General features: G+C 52.9%; 1 protein-coding gene across 2 annotated transcripts in view; it reads right to left on the bottom strand.

Annotated features, from left to right (window-relative positions):
• The window catches only part of LOC116953333 (syntaxin-binding protein 5-like), a 40,851-nt gene extending 21,247 nt beyond the window's left edge, over window positions 1–19,604 (bottom strand). Inside the window, exons 1-10 of one of the 2 annotated variants that reach the window (XM_076075005.1) lie at window positions 18,947–19,604; window positions 12,694–12,791; window positions 8,912–8,993; window positions 6,944–7,047; window positions 5,614–5,745; window positions 5,318–5,375; window positions 4,278–4,361; window positions 2,756–2,879; window positions 2,296–2,350; window positions 786–937 (exon numbers count right to left, since the gene is read on the bottom strand). In XM_076075005.1, coding sequence (XP_075931120.1) covers window positions 786–937; window positions 2,296–2,350; window positions 2,756–2,879; window positions 4,278–4,361; window positions 5,318–5,375; window positions 5,614–5,745; window positions 6,944–7,047; window positions 8,912–8,993; window positions 12,694–12,791; window positions 18,947–19,342 — 1,285 coding nt within the window. In that variant the 5' untranslated portion in view covers window positions 19,343–19,604. The remainder of the gene's footprint in view (window positions 1–785; window positions 938–2,295; window positions 2,351–2,755; window positions 2,880–4,277; window positions 4,362–5,317; window positions 5,376–5,613; window positions 5,746–6,943; window positions 7,048–8,911; window positions 8,994–12,693; window positions 12,792–18,946) is intronic. The other variant, XM_032973437.2, reaches the window with a different exon arrangement.
• Window positions 19,605–21,772: the final 2,168 nt, after the last annotated feature.

Raw genomic sequence — 21,772 nt, forward strand, 5'->3', positions numbered from 1 at the left:
ACTACACACCGCACCGGGTACTCGTTTTTAGACTTAGTCGACCTAGCGGTAAGGCCCAGGACCGGTTCAGATAATCGTCACCGGTGTTGACCGCGAGCGGTAATAGAAACCCGGGTCGCCGGGTTCGCAGCGTAGCGTGCTCACACACGTGCTCACACACGTGCTCACACACGTGCTCATACACGTGCTCATACACGTGCTCACACACGTGCTCACACACGTGCTCACACACGTGCTCACACACGTGCTCATACACGTGCTCACACACGTGCTCACACACGTGCTCACACACGTGCTCACACACGTGCTCACACACGTGCTCACACACGTGCTCACACACGTGCTCACATACGTGCTCACACACGTGCTCACACACGTGCTCACACACGTGCTCACACACGTGCTCACACACGTGCTCACACACGTGCTCACACACGTGCTCACACACGTGCTCGCGCAGCGTGCTCTCACACGTGCTCACACACAAACAACAACCACCGTTCACCACGAAGTGGCGGTGACGTCACCACAGCGCTTGTGCCATGCTAGGTGCACTTTGAGGACACGTCAAGTGTTGAAGGCCCGCTGGCAGGAGGTCACAGAACAGACCCAGGTGCCATGGGTTGACTGACTGAGATGACTGGCAGATGCACCACCTGTGCCACCTACTGTGCCAACTCCCTGCATTTTAGCCGCCCGGTTACACACACGCACACACACACACACGCATATGTGCACACACACATGCGCGCACACACACGTGCACACACACGTGGCGACCTCACCGCCAGCGTACGGGGAGTTGCTGAGCATCACAAAGTCCACGATGTCCGAATCCATGTCGGTGGTGTGGACGTTGCTGCCGCACACGATGAAGATGCTCCTCTGGGCACCGCTGGTCTCTGCCGAGCTCCCCGTGAACACAACCACTGACTCCCTGTGAACACGACCACCGACTACTGGTGAACACGACCATCAACTCCCCGTGAACACGACCACCGACTCCCCGTGAACATGACCACCGACTCCCCGTGAACACGACCACTGACTCCCTGTGAACATGACCACCGACTCCCTGTGAACACGACCACCGACACCCCGGTGAACACGACCACCGACTCCCCGTGAACATGACCACCGACTCCCCGTGAACACGACCACTGACTCCCTGTGAACACGACCACCGACTCCCTGTGAACACAACCACTGACTCCCCGTGAACATGACCACCGACTCCCCGTGAACATGACCACCGACTTCCCGTGAACACGACCACTGACTCCCTGTGAACACGACCATCAACTCCCCGGTGAACACGACTACTGACTCCCTGTGAACACGACCACCGACTCCCTGTGAACACGACCACCGACTCCCCGTGAACACGACCACTGACTCCCTGTGAACACGACCACTGACTCCCCGTGAACACGACCATCGACTCCCTGTGAACACAACCACTGACTCCCTGTGAACACGACCACCGACTCCCTGTAAACACGACCACCGACTCCCTGTGAACACGACCACCGACTCCCTGTGAACACGACCACCGACTCCCCGTGAACACGACCACTGACTCCCTGTGAACACGACCACCGACTCCCTGTGAACACAACCACTGACTCCCTGTGAACACGACCACCGACTCCCCGTGAACACGACCACCGACTCCCTGTGAACACGACCATCGACTCCCTGTGAACACGACCATCGACTCCCTGTGAACACAACCACTGACTCCCTGTGAACACGACCACCGACTCCCTGTGAACACGACCACCGACTCCCTGTGAACACGACCACCGACTCCCCGTGAACACGACCACCGATTCCCTGTGAACACGACCACTGACTCCCTGTGAACACGACCACCGACTCCCTGTGAACACGACCACTGACTCCCTTTGAACACGACCACCGACTCCCCGTGAACACGACCACTGACTCCCTGTGAACACGACCATCAACTCCCCGGTGAACACGACTACTGACTCCCTGTGAACACGACCACCGACTCCCCGTGAACACCACCACCGACTCCCCGGTGAACACGAACGTTCGCCTCCCGAACGCTCGTTAGGCAAAGCGGCCACAGTCAGCAGCCATGGAACTCCCAGTGCGATCCACACACGGAGACTCAGCCTCGAAGCGCTTCTCTGCCGATGATTTGTTGATGAAGCAGCCACGTCCACGGAGGAAGTTACGCACGCGGCATTGAGCCGGCGCACCTGAGCTGGAGCCAAGCCCGAGCCCGTCTACATGAGACTCCGGGTGTGGTGGGCCCACACTCACCCAGACGCACAGCTCCTGTGGTCAACCTTCATGATAGGGCCACTCCACTCGGCATCTTGACGGAAGAGACACACACGAAGCAACGGCAAGTTCACTCACTCTCCTGTGGAGACTTAGACGCACAACACACAGTGATTTAACACACACATGCACAGTTTAACACTTGGGCTTTCGCGACCAATATTCATAATAAAGGTTTTTGGGTTAGATCTCGTAAGTATAAATGTGTCGTAACCCTCCACCACCCGACACAGCCAGTAAGGTTTGTCACCTAAACAACGCGGCAATTAGTTTACTACTTCAGCCCAGCGGTGTGTTGGAGAGTAAATCCACAACATTGACAATTTGAAACGACGATTCTGGAAAATCGCCCCATGATGGTGGTTGTAATTACCAGCGAAACGTCGTACTACTCAAATTGCATGCAATGCATGCACGCAAAGACACCGGGGGCATGTACCATGTGGCATGGTTAGGCAGCCGAGTTTTCTGGGATTCCGCAAGCTCCAGGTGCCAACGGTACCATCCTCTAACCCGCAAACCGCCTGCTCCCCATTGCTCTGCCAAGCCATCGAGTGCAGGTCCTGTTGCACAGGTGAACACACGCAGGTGAACACACGCAGGTCCTGTTGCACAGGTGAACACATGCAGATGAACACACGCAGGTGAACACACACAGGTGAACACACACAGGTGGACACACACAGGTGGACACACACAGGTGGACACACACAGGTGAACACACGCAGGTGAACACACACAGGTGAACACACATTTTGGTGAAACGAACCGCACACAAGACGAACCGCACTCCACGCTGGTTTCCGTCTCCACGTTTTGGAGCCACCCTTTAAAATCAATGGTTCTTAACCTGGGGTGCACGCACCCCCTGGAGACGCAAGATGCCCTTTCCGGGGGTGCGAGACATACAGGAAGGATTGGCAGTCTGCGTGTTTAACCAAGTGGAAGATGGCAGCCTTCACACGGGCACACTCTATTACGTGAGCAATCGCGACTAATGCCATCAACCTGGCGAATAAACATTGGGATCAATGGCCTCCCAGTCTCCAGAACAACAACTTAAGCCACCACAACAGTCCCCTCCAGGGCCAGGCAACACGCCAGATAGATCCTGGGATGCGTGAACCTGGGATGCGTGCACCCGCTGGGGTTGCGAGATGCTCTCTCTGGGGGTGCGGGACATGGCCAGAGTTTCTTATAAGGTAAATCATCGAAAGCACAAATTATGCACGGGCATGTAAGCACAACTACTTTGTTTCATCAAACCTCAGTATTTATTAACATTGTACTTTTTTACGATTGCAGTAAAGGTTAAGAACCACCAATTTAAATCGACGTGGACAATTTTTGAAATCGAAGCAAGTCCCGAACAGCCAACGCCGCTTTACACCGGATCGTTTTCGTGGCGAGAGTTATCGTGAGCCCTCCTCGTTACGGACGGACTGAGAGCAGAAGGGGACGCATCGGCGCTCTCCACCTGCATTGGACGGAGCGTGAAGAGAGCTCCTCCCGAGGCCAGCCCTCGTGTGCGCACGCCACCCATGGTGTGACGGTGAGCGGGACGCGCTGGACTCTCAACCCGGAGGGTCACCGGTTCGATTCCACCTCTTGGTGCAGCAGTTGAAACAACGGTGCAAGTTTCTTAAATCCACCCCCCACCCCCTCTCCCCCGCCTCTACCGCCTCTACCACCTCTGTCCACCTGGCAGTGTGAATGGCTTCACCACAGTCGATCGGTGTGTGGCGGGGTCAAGTGGGTAAGGTGTAGGTAACTCCCACCTCTTCCAAGAAGTCTGGCCAGCATGCAGCAAGGGCAAGCCAAACACCCTGTAGAGAGAGCTCTCCACTCGAGATCCCTCCAGTGGAGGTGCTTTATGGCCAGCAGTGGGACGTGAGCAGGCAATTGCAGGGCCTGCGCCTCTGCCCCGCTACCTTGTGTATAACCGGCTCTGTAGAGGGTACCTGGCCACAGTCGTATCTGTAGTGAGGCTTCCGTGACTTGATATCCCACAGCACAATGAGCCCGGTCTCATAGCCTACGAGAAGCTGAACACGCACCGAGGTTAACAACGCCACCGCTGCTGTTGCTGCGCCTTCTCACGGCCGCCACCATCGCCGCTCTGGTGTTTGCCTCCCACGCGCGCGTCGCTCGGCACGGCGATGCCCGACGTTTCGCTCCGCGCGCCGCTTTTGTGGGAGCTTCTTCGGGAAGCGAAAGTGAGCTGCCCCGTTCGTTTCCTGAAAGGAGCTCCCGGTGCATGCCGGCAAAACGTCGGGACACCGTGCCGAAGAGCGCGCGGTACGACAGGAAAAAGCAACGGAGCGCTATTTCACATTCGGGTCAACAAGTAGGTGTATGTCCAACAACAACAATAACAATGTAACTAACATCTCTCAGTGTAGACTTACGCATGTAGGCCATTCTGTCGCCGGTGTCACAGCCTAAATTCGCCAAGTGTTGAAAATGTCACCCGTCAAAAGATATTTAGTGGCAATAACCGCACGCACCTCCTTAAAAAGAGCCATGGGACTCGGCGAGACCTTTCTGGGTAACCAAGCGGAGTGAACAAAGCGAGGAGCCGCAGGGAGCAACGCACTCCGATTCAAATGCCACTCGTTCAACGTCGAGTGGCATTTGATCGCGACTCGTCGTTCGTCGCGTGTGGGGTGAGGCCGCGCGCGATGATCTGGGAGACCCTCCACTACCCGACACGGCCAGAGCCGTTGAGTTGTCGCAAACCAGTTTCATGAATCACACGGCACGGCGTTTCGCTGGACGCTACGCTGACCCACTTTAGAGGGGGAGATCCAGGAAAGTCGGAATAAAATCCAGGAAGTAAATGATGATTGGCACGTTGTTAAATACTTGTGCACCGCGTGATAATGTCGTTTCTCCGGCTGCGTAGGGTGGCGGAAGGCCTTACAACACAAATCTGGCCGGATCATTACCTGGCCCTAACCCAATACTCGATTTGTGGATGTCATCCATGCGTAACGATTACCTTGTCTTCATCGAGAGGATTCTCGCTGATGTGAATCACGTCTCCAGGATGAGAAGGCCTAAAATCAAAGACGATCTTATTAATACGTTATTGTCAACAAAAGCCATCATCTACCCACTGCTGGATGAAGATCTCCCACCCCCCACCCCACACCATCGCCATCTCTCACAGTCTCGCGATGCCGCCGCCGCCGCCACCACCACCCTGTGGCGTGTACGCCGAGCGACGCGCGTATCACTCCGCCACAACCACTTCGGGCGAACAACGACGAGCCCGCGAGCGGGCGTCGTACTCACCCCGCGGCGTCATTCCACATGATGCTGTACTGGGACTGCGCGAAGCTCTCCACGGCGACCACGTGCACGTTGCCCTTGGCTGTGCCCACGTACAGCCACTTGCTCCGGAACGGCAGGTGGCTGCTCGTGATGCTGAAACGCAACGACGCGGACGCGGCCGCTGTCAGGGTCGCGCCGTTCGGACGCAAAGTCGCGCGGGCGAGCTTCCCAGTGACTCCTCGGTCGTTGAAAAAAACATCTCTGGAGTGGCCTAGGGTTAGCTCTCTCCCGGACAAGAGGGGACGAGCCGCGGATGACGCGGTGGGTCCAGCGGGAGCACGTTCGCCGCTCGTTGCAGAGGGTATGAGGTGTGACTCTGGCACGCTGCCCGTTAAAGTGCCCGACGGCCGTTTTCGCTTCGCAGTGGACATTACAAAGATCCCCTGACCGTCGTTCTGAGAAGAGTAGGCCATTGCGTGTCGGGGTGTCAGGATCCACGTATTTTTCAGAATTAGAAAATTACACCACGAATTACTCAGTTGTGATTTAGATACAGATCCCCCGGTATAGCCTTAACAGACTGTAGGGGCAAGTGCTGTTAGTAACCATCTATGAAGGCCGGCATGGCACACGAGGGGGTGGGTGGCCAACACCATGCCCGACCGCCTTTGTTTCCCCAGTGGCGATGTTTACACATCGCACCAGTTACTAATTTAAGGGCCGAGTCGACCTAGGGGAGCCCCAGGACTGGTTCAGATAATCGTCCGAACTGGCAGAATAATGCCTCCGAACTGGCAGAATAATTCCCGATTGTAGGGCCTGGTGCCAAGTCATCTTGTGCTGCCACTGGGAGGTGCCCTTAGAAATGTTTAAACTATAAAAAAACTATAAACTATTTTTTATTTTACCAGGTAAGGCCCTACACTGAGCTACGTAGCACTTTTTCAGAAGCGACCTGGCTGTCACAAGTGACAGCTCAATGAAGTAGCTCACCATCGCGTGGACATTTACAGCAGCAACATGTTCTAAACGCGTCACGTTAATTCGAATTGTGGAGGGAATAACCGGAGGACCCGGAGAAAAAGTCCGCGCAACCACGGGCAGAACAAGCAACTTCAAATACACAGCAGGCGTCAGGCTCGGGATCGAACCCATGATCCCCTGTGTACCAGGCGAGGTAGTTAACGTCTCACCACTGTTTGAGATGCGATGTAAGTTGCTCTGAGGACACCACAGCATGTGCCATGCCCCGGCCTTCATCGGTGCCCGCCAACAGAACTTGCCCCGATGGTCCGTTTAGAGGCTACCTGGGGTATCGTTGTCCATGTTACCCGTCGGTATTGAGCCTCACCTTGCTTTGGGCTCCAGCGTGAGCGAGTGGACCAGGACCGGAGTGTGTTGTCGCAGACTCCACATGTGCAGTTTGTCATCGGAACACACGCTAACCAGCGCTCCCTGAGACACACAACACAGATCCCCCATATCGCCTTCACAGACTGTTGGGGCAAGTGCTGTTCGCGAGCACCTATGAAGGCCGGCATAGCACAAGAGGGGGTGGGTGGCCACCACCACGCCCGGCCGCCTTTGTCTCCCCAGTGGCGATGTTTACATCGCACTAGGTACTCAGATAATCGTCACTGATTTTAGCCGTGAGCGGGAATCAAACTCGGGTCGCCAGGTTAGTAGCGCAGCGTAGCACTAACCACTACTCTACCGCTGCCCCAACACACATACAGATACAAACACAGACACATGGTGTACACACACACACAGATACAAACACAGACACATGGTGTACACACACACAGATACAAACACAGACACATGGTGTACACACACACAGATACAAATACAGACACATGGTGTACACACACACACAGATACAAACACAGACACATGGTGTACACACACACAGATACAAACACAAACACATGGTGTACACACACACACACAGATACAAACACAGACACATGGTGTACACACACACAGATACAAACACAGACACATGGTGTACACACACACACAGATACAAACACAGACACATGGTGTACACACACACACAGATACATGGTGTACACACACACACAGATACAAACACAGACACATGGTGTACACACACACAGATACAAACACAGACACATGGTGTACACACACAGATACAAACACAGACACATGGTGTACACACACACAGATACAAACACAGACACATGGTGTACACACACACAGATACAAACACAGACACATGGTGTACACACAGATACAAACACAGACACATGGTGTACACACACACAGATACAAACACAGACACATGGTGTACACACACACACAGACACATGGTGTACACACACACAGATACAAACACAGACACATGGTGTACACACACACAGATACAAACACAGACACATGGTGTACACACACACAGATACACACACAGACACATGGTGTACACACACACACAGATACACACACAGACACATGGTGTACACACACACAGATACAAACACAGACACATGGTGTACACACAGATACAAACACAGACACATAGTGTACACACACACACACAGATACAAACACAGACACATGGTGTACACACAGATACAAACACAGACACATAGTGTACACACACACACACAGATACAAACACGGACACATGGTGTACCCACGGGACCAGGAGTTTAACCTTGCGCCTAGCGAATGGTCGCACCATTCCTGAACCGCCACCACACGAAGCAGAAACCCCCGATCCTGATGCGGCCGAGCGGGGCCAGCACTCTACGGTTTGGTTTTCTGGCTCGGCACGGCAGAAAAATCCGGTCGGTGGAAAAAAAATGAACACCCGACCCATAGTAGGCAGTACCGGATTATCCTAGTAGCAAAAGTAGCTACACATGTAGTGGCTACGGGCCCCGCACTTTCAAGGGCCCCGCACTAAATGCTTTCAAGCTATCAATTCTGGTACAGTGATTCTGCACTTGCTCTATTACTATAGTACTATACCGCCTTCAACTTTTATGAACGACCGGGTGTTTAAGGTTAGCGATTCGTCATATTATCTGGCTGTATATTAAATGAAAAAATACAATTACTTTACTGTGCAAGTTACAATTTTGTGTTTTAATATTCGTGGGTTTTTTTTTGTAATTTCGGGCCCCTTTATAACAGCAAATGCTACAGGCCCCGCACGAGCGCTTCATCCGGCACTGGGAGTAGGGCGAGGGTGACGCGCGGGCACGGCACGGCTCGGCACGGCTCGGATGCGACGGTGGGAAAGGGGCGCGTGTGCGAGGTGGCCGCCACGACACGGGGTGGAGGGGCTCACCTCGTTGACGAGGAAGTGCAGCTGAAGGACCCCGGCCTCCGACTCGTGCTCGCAAAACCTCTCCACGCCTGGCTGGCCGTAGCTGAGTAAGCAGTCAAGGCGGCAAGCATCATGATCAGCAGCAGCATCAATCATGATCAGGAGCAGGACCATCATAATGATCAGCAGCAGCTTTAGAAGCAGCATCACCATCAGCAGCAGCATCATCATCATCGGTGTGGCGGTGATGCGGCCGAGCGGCTGCAGATCTTCCCAGTCGGTGTTAAGGATGAATGGCGAGAGTCGGCCGTCGTGTGATGGCGTCAGGGTCAATTGATTTTGGTTTTTTTCCACCACTCGGTGGTGGATCGCTTCCAGCTCTGGTTAACATTAAACCCACGCGGCCTACCTCTCACCCCACCCCTACCACTCACAATAAGCCTCTCAACCATAACCCTACCACTCACAATAAGACTCTCAACCATAACCCTACCACTCACAATAAGCCTCTCACCCCAACCCTAGCACTCACAATAAGCCTCTCAACCATAACCCTACCACTCACAATAAGCCTCTCAACCATAACCCTACCACTCACAATAAGCCTCTCAACCATAACCCTACCACTCACAATAAGCCTCTCACCCCACTCCTACCACTCACAATAAGCCTCTCAACCATAACCCTACCACTCACAATAAGCCTCTCAACCATAACACTACCACTCACAATAAGCCTCTCACCTCAACCCTACCACTCACAATAAGCCTCTCAACCATAACCCTACCACTCACAATAAGCCTCTCAACCATAACCCTACCACTCACAATAAGCCTCTCACCTCAACCCTACCACTCACAATAAGCCTCTCAACCATAACCCTACCACTCACAATAAGCCTCTCACCTCAACCCTACCACTCACAATAAGCCTCTCACCCCAATCCTACCACTCACAATAAGCCTCTCACCTCAACCCTACCACTCACAATAAGCCTCTCAACCATAACCCTACCACTCACAATAAGCCTCTCAACCATAACCCTACCACTCACAATAAGCCTCTCAACCATAACCCTACCACTCACAATAAGCCTCTCAACCATAACCCTACCACTCACAATAAGCCTCTCAACCATAACCCTACCACTCACAATAGCCTCTCAACCATAACCCTACCACTCACAATAAGCCTCTCACCCATAACCCTACCACTCATAATAAGTCTCTCACCCATAACCCTACCACTCACAATTAGCCTCTCAACCATAACCTTACCACTCACAATAGCCTCTCACCCCAACCCTACCACTCACAATAAGCCTCTCAACCATAACCCTACCACTCACAATAGCCTCTCAACCATAACCCTACCACTCATAATAAGTCTCTCACCCATAACCCTACCACTCATAATTAGCCTCTCAACCATAACCTTACCACTCACAATAAGCCTCTCACCCCACCCCTACCACTCACAATAAGCCTCTCACCCATAACCCTACCACTCACAATAAGTCTCTCACCCATAACCCTACCACTCACAATTAGCCTCTCAACCATAACCCTACCACTCACAATAAGTCTCTCAACCATAACCCTACCACTCACAATAAGCCTGTCACCCCAACTCTACAACTCACAATAAGCCTCTCACCCATAACCCTACCACTCACAATAAGCCTCTCAACCATAACCCTACCACTCACAATAAGCCTCTCACCCCACCCCTACCACTCACAATAAGCCTCTCAACCATAACCCTACCACTCACAATAAGCCTCTCAACCATAACCCTACCACTCACAATTAGCTTCTCAACCATAACCCTACCACTCACAATTAGCTTCTCAACCATAACCCTACCACTCACAATAAGCCTCTCACCCTCACAGAGGCCAGTTGTGAAGCGTTTCGGTGGTGAAAGCCTCCGTATGAAATGAGCGGCCAAAAGGCGGACGGGTTTGTCGTTTTTTTTTTCAGAACAGCGCTTATCTCCCTTTGTGAACAGAACAACCATGGACCGCTCTTGATTCCACGCTTGAGGGATTTCGTTGCTGCACCTGGCGCGAGGCGTAAATGACGAGCTGGTGGCAGCGATCGACCTCTCTCGGGGCGATGCTCAACAAGTTGCCAAGGACAGGAAGAAGTGGAGGGAAACTCACTGCGGCCTTACATCCCATAGAGGATGAATAGGATTCACCAACTAACTAATAAAAGTTGAGTGAATGTTGTCGCCACAACTGGTCCCCACTTCCTTTGACGGTGTCCAGGGATCATCCCGTCTGGTCCGGGAGGCTTCTTCCCCCATTGTATTTCCTCTGTCAAAGGGCAGAGTTGACGACTTCTACACATCTCACGTCTGCAGCCTTCCTCCTCCTCTCCCGAGTCCGTGTGGGTCGCTCCCAGGGTTCCCAGTTTTCCGGTTGTGTTCGCTTTGTTGAGCGACATCGGTTTTCTTCATCCCTTCATCTACGTTCAGACCGTTCACAAAGCGATGCGGCCGTGGGTGTTTCGCGCGTTGCCGACCGGCTCCCCGATTCCGGTAGTGCGCGACACGCACGGTAACGGCACTCGTGGAAGGCGTGGCGCACGGCGCGACCGCGATTGTAACGAAGAGCCGTCGTGGACGCCCGTGGAATAGCAGAGCCGGGCAGCTCATGGGGCACCTTCCCGCCGAAATAAACGTGATCTAATCTTTGGGTCTACGTATCGCAAGAACCAACGGCAACACCGGCCCCTGCCGGCAGACGGCGAACGCCCGCTCGCAGGCCAGGGGGGCGGCGTTCACCTCGTGCCCGTGCCGCTCCGTGCGCACCGCGAGGCCACCTGCCAATCCACCGCAGGGACGAGGATCTTCGTCGCTCACGAGGGTCGCTTCGCCATGCTCCGCCACGCGGGTCAACGCGGGGCGCCCAGGGCCCGTTCGGAGACCGCTCACGACCGACGTCAGCCGTGGCCGGAATCGAACTCGAGGCTCCGGTCTCCCAAGTGCGGCGCGCCGCAAGCTGCCGCCTCCACCGCTCGACCCCGCGAGCCTCCGGCGTCACCGCCCCCCCCCCCCCCAGCCACGCGGCTCTTTGGTAGAGCGAGCGAGCAGCTCGCAATCAGAAGGTCCCGAGATAAAGTCCCAGTTGCGGGGGTTAACTAAGCCCATCATACCTCCCGGGGTCAATAAACGTAGTTCCACTTTGTGGGAAAGTCAACAGCGGTTGTCGGGCTATAAGCTAGCCACCCAACCACAAGAATTTGGAATTTGCTCAATTGAGCAAGAAATATCATGGACGCCTCTGCTTTGCGCCGTGACCCCGTCTCACACGCACCCCCCTCTCTCTCCCCACTCACCTCAACCGCGGAGTCAGGTAGCCCCCCTGCCTGTGTTAACTGTTGGTCATTCTTCTTTCGTAATGCACTGTAACATTTGGGACGTTATCTGTGTGGATATCGAGGATACCGAGGCATTTGGTAGCCTCTGTGGAGGCTGGGTGGACGTCGGTGAAATTACCGACGAATCGGTGGTGCGGTGGGCATTGCTGGATCCCGCGGTGCGGGTGCGGTGGGCAGGGTGGGGTCACGCGACGAGCGGTGTGGGTGCGGTGGGCAGGGTGGGCAGGGTGGGGTCACGCGACCTGCGGTGTGGGTGCGGTGGGCAGGGTGGGCAGGGTGGTGTGGGTGCGGTGGGCAGGGTGGGCAGGGTGGGGTCACGCGACCTGCGGTGGGCAGGGTGGGCAGGGTGGGGTCACGCGACCCGCGGTGTGGGTGCGGGCCCTGGTGTTGGCGCCGTGGTGGTGCGTGCGAGGATACACGCAGAGCGAGCCGGAGCGAGTGCCCATCGCGAGCAGCCGCTGCACCGGGTCGTACGCCATGCACGACGGGTGGCATGGGAAGCCGCTGCGCAGCGTCTGTGGGGAGCCATGACAAAAAACGTGAGCGCGGCGGCGCCGGCGATCGCGACCATGGTGGCGGTGGTCACTGCGTCATGGCGATTGTTGGTGCAACGGAGTTACGACGAGGAACTACGGACGAGCGGGAAAGGCGGTAGCAGCAGCCGGTTGGTGAGCTGCCGCCAACAATTTCCCAAGCTCTGCGGTCCTCAATATATTAAGATGATTTTCAGCCACTTAATGAGTGTTTACATGTGGGAGGAAAGCTGAGCACCGAGAGAATTCCCACACGTGCGAGGGGACAACACTCTATCCCACACATTGACAGTCCCCTGTCGACTGAGCCTCCAATTAGTACCTGGTGCGGTGTGTAAATATCGCGGCCGGGCGTGGTGCAGGCCACCCACCCCCCTCGTGCATGCCGTGCCGGCCTTCACAGGTGCTACTCGCTAAAAACACTTTCCCCGAAGGTCTGTTCAGGCTACACGGAGGATCTTCGCTCATAACAACGGTGAGCATAGTGCCGCTCTGCAGTTGTGCGCGTGAGTCAGCGATTGTGGACTGGGACCTTTATCTTTGGCTCACGAGAAAAAAGCAAACCAACCAGAGATGACGTCATGAGCACTCGTGCATTTCTGAGTGCAGGAAGAGCTGATCTTATTTGTAAATGCCCATGGTTATCACGATTTACAGTTATATTCCTCATGTGTAGCCGGGTTCAAGTGTGTGTTTGGAGACCATAAATCACAAACAGCCATTTCTCACTCGGGCTGTTCGTGTCTCTCTCTCTCTGCTGCTGCTGCTGTTTACCCGGCAAACATGGAACAACGGACCCCTTAAATCATGACGCATGCCATAAACCAAAACACGATCGCCGATAGAGCTGATTTCGCGCACCTGCCATGCATTCACGCACGCACGCACACGGATAACGCACAGAGATCGCCGAGGGCCCGACGCCTTCCCTTTGTCACGATCACGTCTGTGCCTGCTGCCTATTTTAAAAGGGGGCCTCTGTAATATATTTTAAGCCCACAAAGTACCGCAGTCGATCGACGGAGCGTCCCGGATCTCCGCTGAGCTCATCCCGCTATCCGCGTTTGTCTCGTGATTAGTCACACAGAAGCCATTGCTGCAGGCGCCATCTTCATCGTCATCATTATTATCATCATCATTGGCTTTTATCATGGTTTGTCTGCATTCTATGTATGGTGCGAGTGCAGTTGTTAATGTTGTATGTTGGACTTCTTTCGCACCGTACGTAGCCATACGAGCTACTGTATTTATATTTATATTGGACACCCAGACCCAGGGCTTGAATCCAGCTTCTCAGCAGCGCCGTCTCAGTGGTCCTAATATGACCATTATGAACCTTCTGAGCGACGGCAAGACACACCCAGACCCAGGACTCGAACCCAGGTTCTCAGCAGCGCTGTCTCAGTGGTCCTAATATTGCCATTGAGCCATATGAGAGAGAGCAAGAGACACCCAGACCCAGGGCTCGAACCCAGCCTCTCGGCAGCGCTGTCTCAGCGGTCCTGACATGGCCATTATGAACTCCTGTAACGTGTAAATTGCACAGCACCGAAATCGCTCGGCTTGTAATAACTGCCCACCGGATGAGGCAGCTGATTGTTTATAGAGAGTGACGCGGGCACCGTGAGCGGAGCGAATCGCTTGCACCTCGCTCGCAGTAATAACCACTGCAGCTCGTCACGCGCATCGGCGGCTCAACAGGTCGGCGTCGGTTTTTCTCACGAAGGTCTGTTTTAACAGGTTACCGTAGCAGCCCACTTAAATACAGGTTTGGTGACATTTAACAACGTTAACATTTCATTATATGCCTCGGGTTTCGGCGTCAGGTTTGTTCAGAATGGGCCCATGTCACCGGCGACTGGGCTAAGAGCATTCACATTCACCGACTCCACGGGGAAAACGAAGCTGGTGTCCAACTTCCTGGGACTGAACAAAGGTGGCTTCTCAGCGTTACTTGATTGATGGCTCCGAAACGGCCATTGTGACACCTCCCCCACCCTCTCCCAGATCACTTCAATGGAATTTCAGTGAGGAGTCATAGGATTCAACTTGCCAGTCCACCACCATCACCATAACCACATCAACACCACAACCACCGCCACCATCAACACCACCATCACCACAAACACCATCAACACCATCGCCACCACCACCATCAACACCATCAATCTCTATTATGGACCATCACCACCACCATCAACAACAACCACCACCCCAACCACCACCAACCCCATCATCACCACCACCACCAAGACAGCAACCACCACCAAGACCGCCACCACCACCACAACCACTGCGACCATCAAAACCATCTTCACCACTATCAACACCACAACCACAATCACCACCATCATCATCATCGTCACCACCATCATCGTCATCGTCACCACCATCAACACCACAACCACAATCACCACCATCGTCACCACCACCGCCACCACCAAGACCGCCGCCACCACCACAACCACTGCCACCATCAACACCATCATCATCGCCATTGCCAACACCATCGCCAACACCATCAACACCACCATCAACACCATTACCACCACCATCATCACCACTCCAGAGCTAATGGAACGAACAGTAGTAGTATTTTGCGGAAAATCAACATTGCTTTTCTGCTGCATGTACTGGCCCCTGCCGTGGTAATGTGTAATTTTCTCCCCTACGCAGATCAGCACTGCCCCTTTGCACGGTTGAATGGGGAGATACTTTGATGCAATGTTTTCATCATCATCACCATCACGCATAATCTATCCACTGTTGGATGAAGGACTGACCCAAAGCAGCTGCCACCTCCCACAATGGTCAACAATACTGCGGCCTTAAAAAATATATAACCAGCGACGTTTCGGGCAATGGCCCTCCATTTCTCAAAACGTCACTAATTATGTATACTTATTGTTTTAAGGCAGTGTTGTTGACAAGTATGCTAAGTTTATTTAGTTAATTGTGCACTGATCTCAACACAGCAGCAGCATCACCAGAATAATATTGTGAGATTTAATAAAACCAACTGACACTGGCAAGCGAACCTATTTCACCGCTCCATCTCCTCTGGAACGCGTTCCACTCCCTTGGCTGCCTCCCTGTCAATTATTAATCATCACTTCCAGCCGTGCCGCGTGCTGTGGGGCCCACGTTCAACTCTCGCGGTCTGAATGATGCCCCGAAGCCGCGTTGTGTTCCCTAGTCCGCCTCTTCCTCATTCTGTCGCTCGACGCTGCTCCGAATTACATTGAGAAACATTAAGCCTGAAAATCTCGAATAGTCCGAACATTTTTAATTACACTTTAAATCATCAAACTCATCACATTCCTCAAAAACACTGTAGCCTTGAAACGGAATATATATTTTCCTAAACTAAATTATGTTTCATTATACCAGGTAAGGCACACTGACATATCTAGCTTTTTCGACCTGGCTATCACATATGATAACTTAACGAGGTGGCTCACCTTCGCGTGGACATTTATAGCAGCCAAATACTCTAACGCAGAAAATTCCACGCGACCATGGGAAGAGAGACATGCAAACTCCATAAATATACAGTATACAGGCGTCAGGGTCGGGATTGAACCCGCGACCTCCTGTATACCAGACGAAGTAGTTAACATATCACTCGCGTGGCGCCCATAAATATAAAATATTAATGTGTATTAATATTAATGGCCCTGCCTAAACGCCCCACTGCCAACGCAGTACAAACCAATTATTTTTTTACATCACCATATCATATCATGAAGGCAAATGTATGTGCCTACGTGAGTAGTCATAAATGGGTAACATTTACATTAATTACACAAACATATCTCTCTTCAAACAAGTGTGAAGTGGTGCTCATCTCCACTGACAGCCAGTGGTGGAAATTCCTCATTCCTAAGACGATTGCCACTCTTCACGTAGAACACCTGGCACTTCGCCCGCAGATACTGGTTGATGTAATTAATTACCGGCGAAACATCATACTACTCAAATGGTAAATGTTGTGGATGTACTCTCCAACACACTGGTGGGCTGAAGTAGTAAACTAATTGGCGCGTTGCTTACGTAACAAACCTTACTGGCTGTGTCGGATGGTGGAGGGTTACGACACATTTATACTCACGCGATCTAAACCAAAAACCTTAATTATGAAGAACAACTGCTGTTCGACTTGCCACAGCGCAGTGCTAATGTTACCAAACGCCCTTAGGTAGCCATGATGGGGTTGAAATATTATCACGCGCTGCATGCTTGTGTGCATACACATCATGCATTTGGACGAACATACAAGCATTGTTAAACTCTCAATAAGGATTTGGACAATCGTCTCAATGCAGGACGCTCCTCAAAATGAGTCTTCAGACTTTAGTGAGACTTTACTGTATTAAAAAAAAAGGTTAAGGTGCAGGCCTGCAATCTCTTGCTCACGCCACTGCTGGCAGAAGGATCTGCATTGAAGGGAGCCCTTTAGAGATCTCCTCTGGAGGGTATTTGGCCTCCTCTTCCACGCCGGGCGGTGAATTGGTCAGGTCGGATATGTGACGGTCACAATGCTTGGCAACAATTGGGAGGTCGGTTTCGTCTGCTGGAATGTTGCTAACCGTCCACAGGGTGCACGCCTCCACGCATGTGCCTCTTCACACTGGTGTGGCCACACTGCTATATAGCTCTTGCATAACTTGTCAACATTGCTCGACTAAACGTTGCGCCTACACAGAGAACCCGGAGCACCCCCCCCGCCACCCCCCGTCTCGTACCGCGGCGATCGTCTGTAGCAGTGCCGGACTAAGCTCGTGCGGGGCCTGTAGCATTTGTTGTTATAAAGGGGCCCTAAATATTTAAAAAAACGTAAATATTAAAACACATCAAATGTTTTCATTGCATAGTAAAGTAATTGTATTTTTTATTTGCTATGCAGCCAGTTAATACGACAAATCACTAACCTTAAACACCCGGTCGTTCATAAAAGTTGAAGGCGGTATAGTACTATAGTAATAGAGCAAGTGCAGAATCACTGAACCGTAAAACATTTAGCGCGGGGCACTTGCAAGTGCGGGGCCCGTAGCACGTGTAGCTACTTTTGCTACAGAATAATCCGGCACTGGTCCGTGGGTGTCATTAACGAGCCGATCTCCGGGCGCGGCAGCTGAAACAATTTGACGTCATTAAATCCCTCCGCCATCGTTATCCGCCCTGGTCACGGCAGTGACAAAAATATTGCCACGGGAAACCACCGCAGGTGACGGCGATCGGGAAGCTCGAGTGGGTTGGGTAAAATGTGGGTACGCAAAAATATAGAGAGGGGCTGGCTCTCTTAAGAGCCGCTTCGATGGTGCAACGCTTCCACCAGCAGTGGCCTTGCTGTGCACACAGACAAAGATGCCCGTATAGCCTGTACAGACTGTTGGGGCAAGTGCTGTTAGCGAGTAGCACCTATGAAGGCCGGCATGGCACACGAGGGGGTGGGTGGTCAGCACCACGCCCGCCCGCGTCTCTCCAGTGGCAATGTTTACACACCGCACCAGGTACTCATTTGAGACCGAGTCGACCTAGGGGAGGCCCAGGACCGGTTCAGATAATCGTCACTGGGTGTTGGCCGTGAGCGGGAATCGAACTCGGGTAGCTAACCACGACACTACCGCTCCCCCACTCAGATACAGACAGCTGTGGCTCTAGGGTTTGGTGTTACATGTTATTTGTTTATGTAGTTTATTGTAAAAAATTCGGTCACAGTTCCTATGATCACTGTTACATTGCATTTATGGCTTTATTTTGGTGATTACTAAAAGTTTTTTGGTTTGGCCATGTTTTTGTTTATTGTAGTACGGAGTTAGACTGATGGCCTTTATCTAAGTTTTGTTGTTGTTTGACTTGCATCCCACTGGGATTTTTGCACACAGCGTTGGTGTACGGTGCTATTTCAGGAATATTTTGATGTTTTTTCCTGGATTTTCTGTTTGCACAGTCACATAGTCGCTTTAAGATGTTTTTCTTGTTCGTGTTTTTTTTTTTTTGTTGCGGTTGCACCCGATTCAAGATCCGAATGGCTCACAGGGCTATTCCAAATAAATGAAACTATGAAACTAACTATGAACACACAGCGAGAGGGTGCAGCGGGCAGGAGGAGATGTACAGGCAACGGCACTTACCTTGACCACCGGGAGCTCCTCGGCCTTGGCATCCTGCTCCTTCGCTCCCCGGGTCTTGGTCACGAACTCGAAATAAGAAGTGCGGCGAGCAGCCATGGGGGTGGGGGGGGGGGTGGAGGGTGCGTGCAGCGCTGCGGATAACCGCGACCTCAGCTCGCGATCGAACTCATGCGCTTCGCATGTGTCGCGGCGCCGGGCGGTTGCTGGTTCAGTCGTCTTGGCCACAGCGAAGCAGGGGCCGACAGCTCCACAGTCCCCGGCTGTCAGTTGCAAATATATCCGCGGGTAGGGCCAACCCACCCTCTTCCAGGAGAAGGGTGGGGGGGGGGTCTCAGGAGCAACAAAAATCCGGTTTGTCAAAAAACCGGCACCAACACCACACCCTTTAACATACATATATAAATAAATGGGCGTTTTGTTGTGTGAGTGTGTGGATCTAAAAACACTTTTTTTTTAATTTAAGCTGCAAGGTACGTACGGTCGTTTGCGCTCCGTGAGTGCTGATCTTACGCATGGCCGTTTCTGAATGCCCCCAAGAATGTCGACGTCTCGTGCTACTTACTGGTCGCTGCTGGTTCGACACAGAGAGAGAGAGAGAGTTCGTATCTTTTTCCGTTCCTGTTCCTCCTCTATTGAAGCAGCGTAGACCTACAGTGGCTTTACAATATGGCCCAGAGTGAGATAAAAAAAAGGAAAATGCAAGAGTTAAAAAAACAACTTGCTGCTGCTGCATGCTTGCTTGCCAGAATTGTAAAATGTGCTATCACGTGGCGCAATGTCAATAAGATTTCATGGGAAAGGCTTTGCTTTATTATTGGCTCTAAGGCTTGTGTTTCATCGAAGCCCAGGGTCCTTTTATCTAATTCCTGGGTGCAGTCAGTGACCTATCTTGCCGTTGCTCTGCGCTCGAAACATGCCCATAAATATTTCACAGACGGCATCTTGGTAGGCACACGGCGTGGCGGGTTACATGGTCGAGAGATTTGATTTCGTACGTTGTGTGTGTTCTTATCGATGTCCCAGTTGTGTTGTTATGGGAGTCATCTCGCTGTCGTGAGGCTAAAGGATCCGTCTCTCTATGGACTCCTACAGTCGGTAGAGCTCATTTCCAGTCAGGGAACGGCTCTGTAAATATGACGCCACAGAAACAATTCAATAGGGAGCCGCTCCAATAAGTGTCATTCCAATATGGGCCGCCCCAAATAGGGGCACTCCAATAGGGACCACTCCAATAAGGGCACTCCAATAGGGGCACTCTAATAGGGGCACTCTAATAGGGGACCACTCCAATAGGGGCACTCCAATAGGGACCACTCCAATAGGGGCACTCTAATAGGGGCACTCCAATAGGGACCACTCCAATAGAGGCACTCCAATAGGGACACTCCAATAGGGGACCACTCCAATAGGGGCCACTCCAATAGGGGCACTCCAATAGGGACACTCCAATAGGGGACCACTCCAATAGGGGCACTACAATAGGGGACCACTCCAATAGGGGCCACTCCAATAGGGACCACTCCAATAGGGACCACTCCAATAGGAACCACTCCAATAGGGGCACTCCAATAGGGGCACTCCAATCGGGGCACTCCAATAGGGACCACTCCAATAGTGGCACTCCAATAGGGGCACTCCAATAGGGGCACTCCAATATGGGACCACTCCAATAGGGGCACTCCAATAGGGGCACTCCAATAGGGGCACTCCAATAGGGACCACTCCAATAGGGGCACTATAATAGGGGCACTCCAATAGGGGCACTCCAATAGGGGCACTCCAATAGGGACCACTCCAATAGGGGCACTCCAATAGGGACCACTCCAATAGGGGCACTCCAATCGGGGCACTCCAATAGGGGCACTCCAATAGGGGCACTCCAATAGGGGCACTCCAATAGGGGCACTCCAATAGGGACCACTCCAATAGGAACCACTCCAATAGGGGCACTCCAATAGGGACCACTCCAATAGGGGCACTCCAATAGGGGCACTCCAATAGGGGCACTCCAATAGGGACCACTCCAATAGGGGCACTCCAATCGGGGCACTCCAATAGGGACCACTCCAATAGTGGCACTCCAATAGGGGACCACTCCAATAGGGGCACTCCAATAGGGACCACTCCAATAGTGGCACTCCAATAGGGGACCACTCCAATAAGGGCACTCCAATAGGGACCACTCCAATAGTGGCACTCCAATAGGGGACCACTCCAATAGTGACACTCCAATAGGGGACCACTCCAATAGGGACCACTCCAATAGGGGACCACTCCAATAGGGGCACTCCAATAGGGACCACTCCAATAGTGGCACTCCAATAGGGGACCACTCCAATAGTGGCACTCCAATAGGGGACCACTCCAATAGGGGCACTCCAATAGGGACCACTCCAATCGGGGCACTCCAATAGGGACCACTCCAATAGTGGCACTCCAATAGGAGACCACTCCAATAGGGGCACTCCAATAGGGGACCACTCCAATAGGGGCACTCCAAAAGGGAACGCTCCAGTAGGTCACCCTCCCCCACCCCGAGAGGGCGCTGCTTGACGCTCTTGGGAAGCGTCTCGCCGCCCGTCAGCCGTACCGATGGAAAAGCGACCTCCCTTCGACCTGGATTCATCTATCCACTGCTAGATGCAGATCTCTCCCCCACGCCGTCGCGAAACCCTCACGCCCCGGTGCTGCCGCCGTCCGTCTCACTCCTGCACGCGAGCCGAGCCCATCGCTTCGTCTTTGCGGCGGTCGGGCCTTCGGAGTGGCCGGCACTCCATCGCCGCCCCCGTGCCCATGGGCCATCGTCCCTCTTCTGTCGATGCTTCC

The sequence above is a fragment of the Petromyzon marinus genome, chromosome 51 (genome assembly GCF_048934315.1).
Source record: "Petromyzon marinus isolate PM22_M1 ecotype Great Lakes invasive population chromosome 51, UKy_Petmar_22M1.pri1.0, whole genome shotgun sequence".
Classification (NCBI taxonomy): domain Eukaryota; kingdom Metazoa; phylum Chordata; class Hyperoartia; order Petromyzontiformes; family Petromyzontidae; genus Petromyzon; species Petromyzon marinus.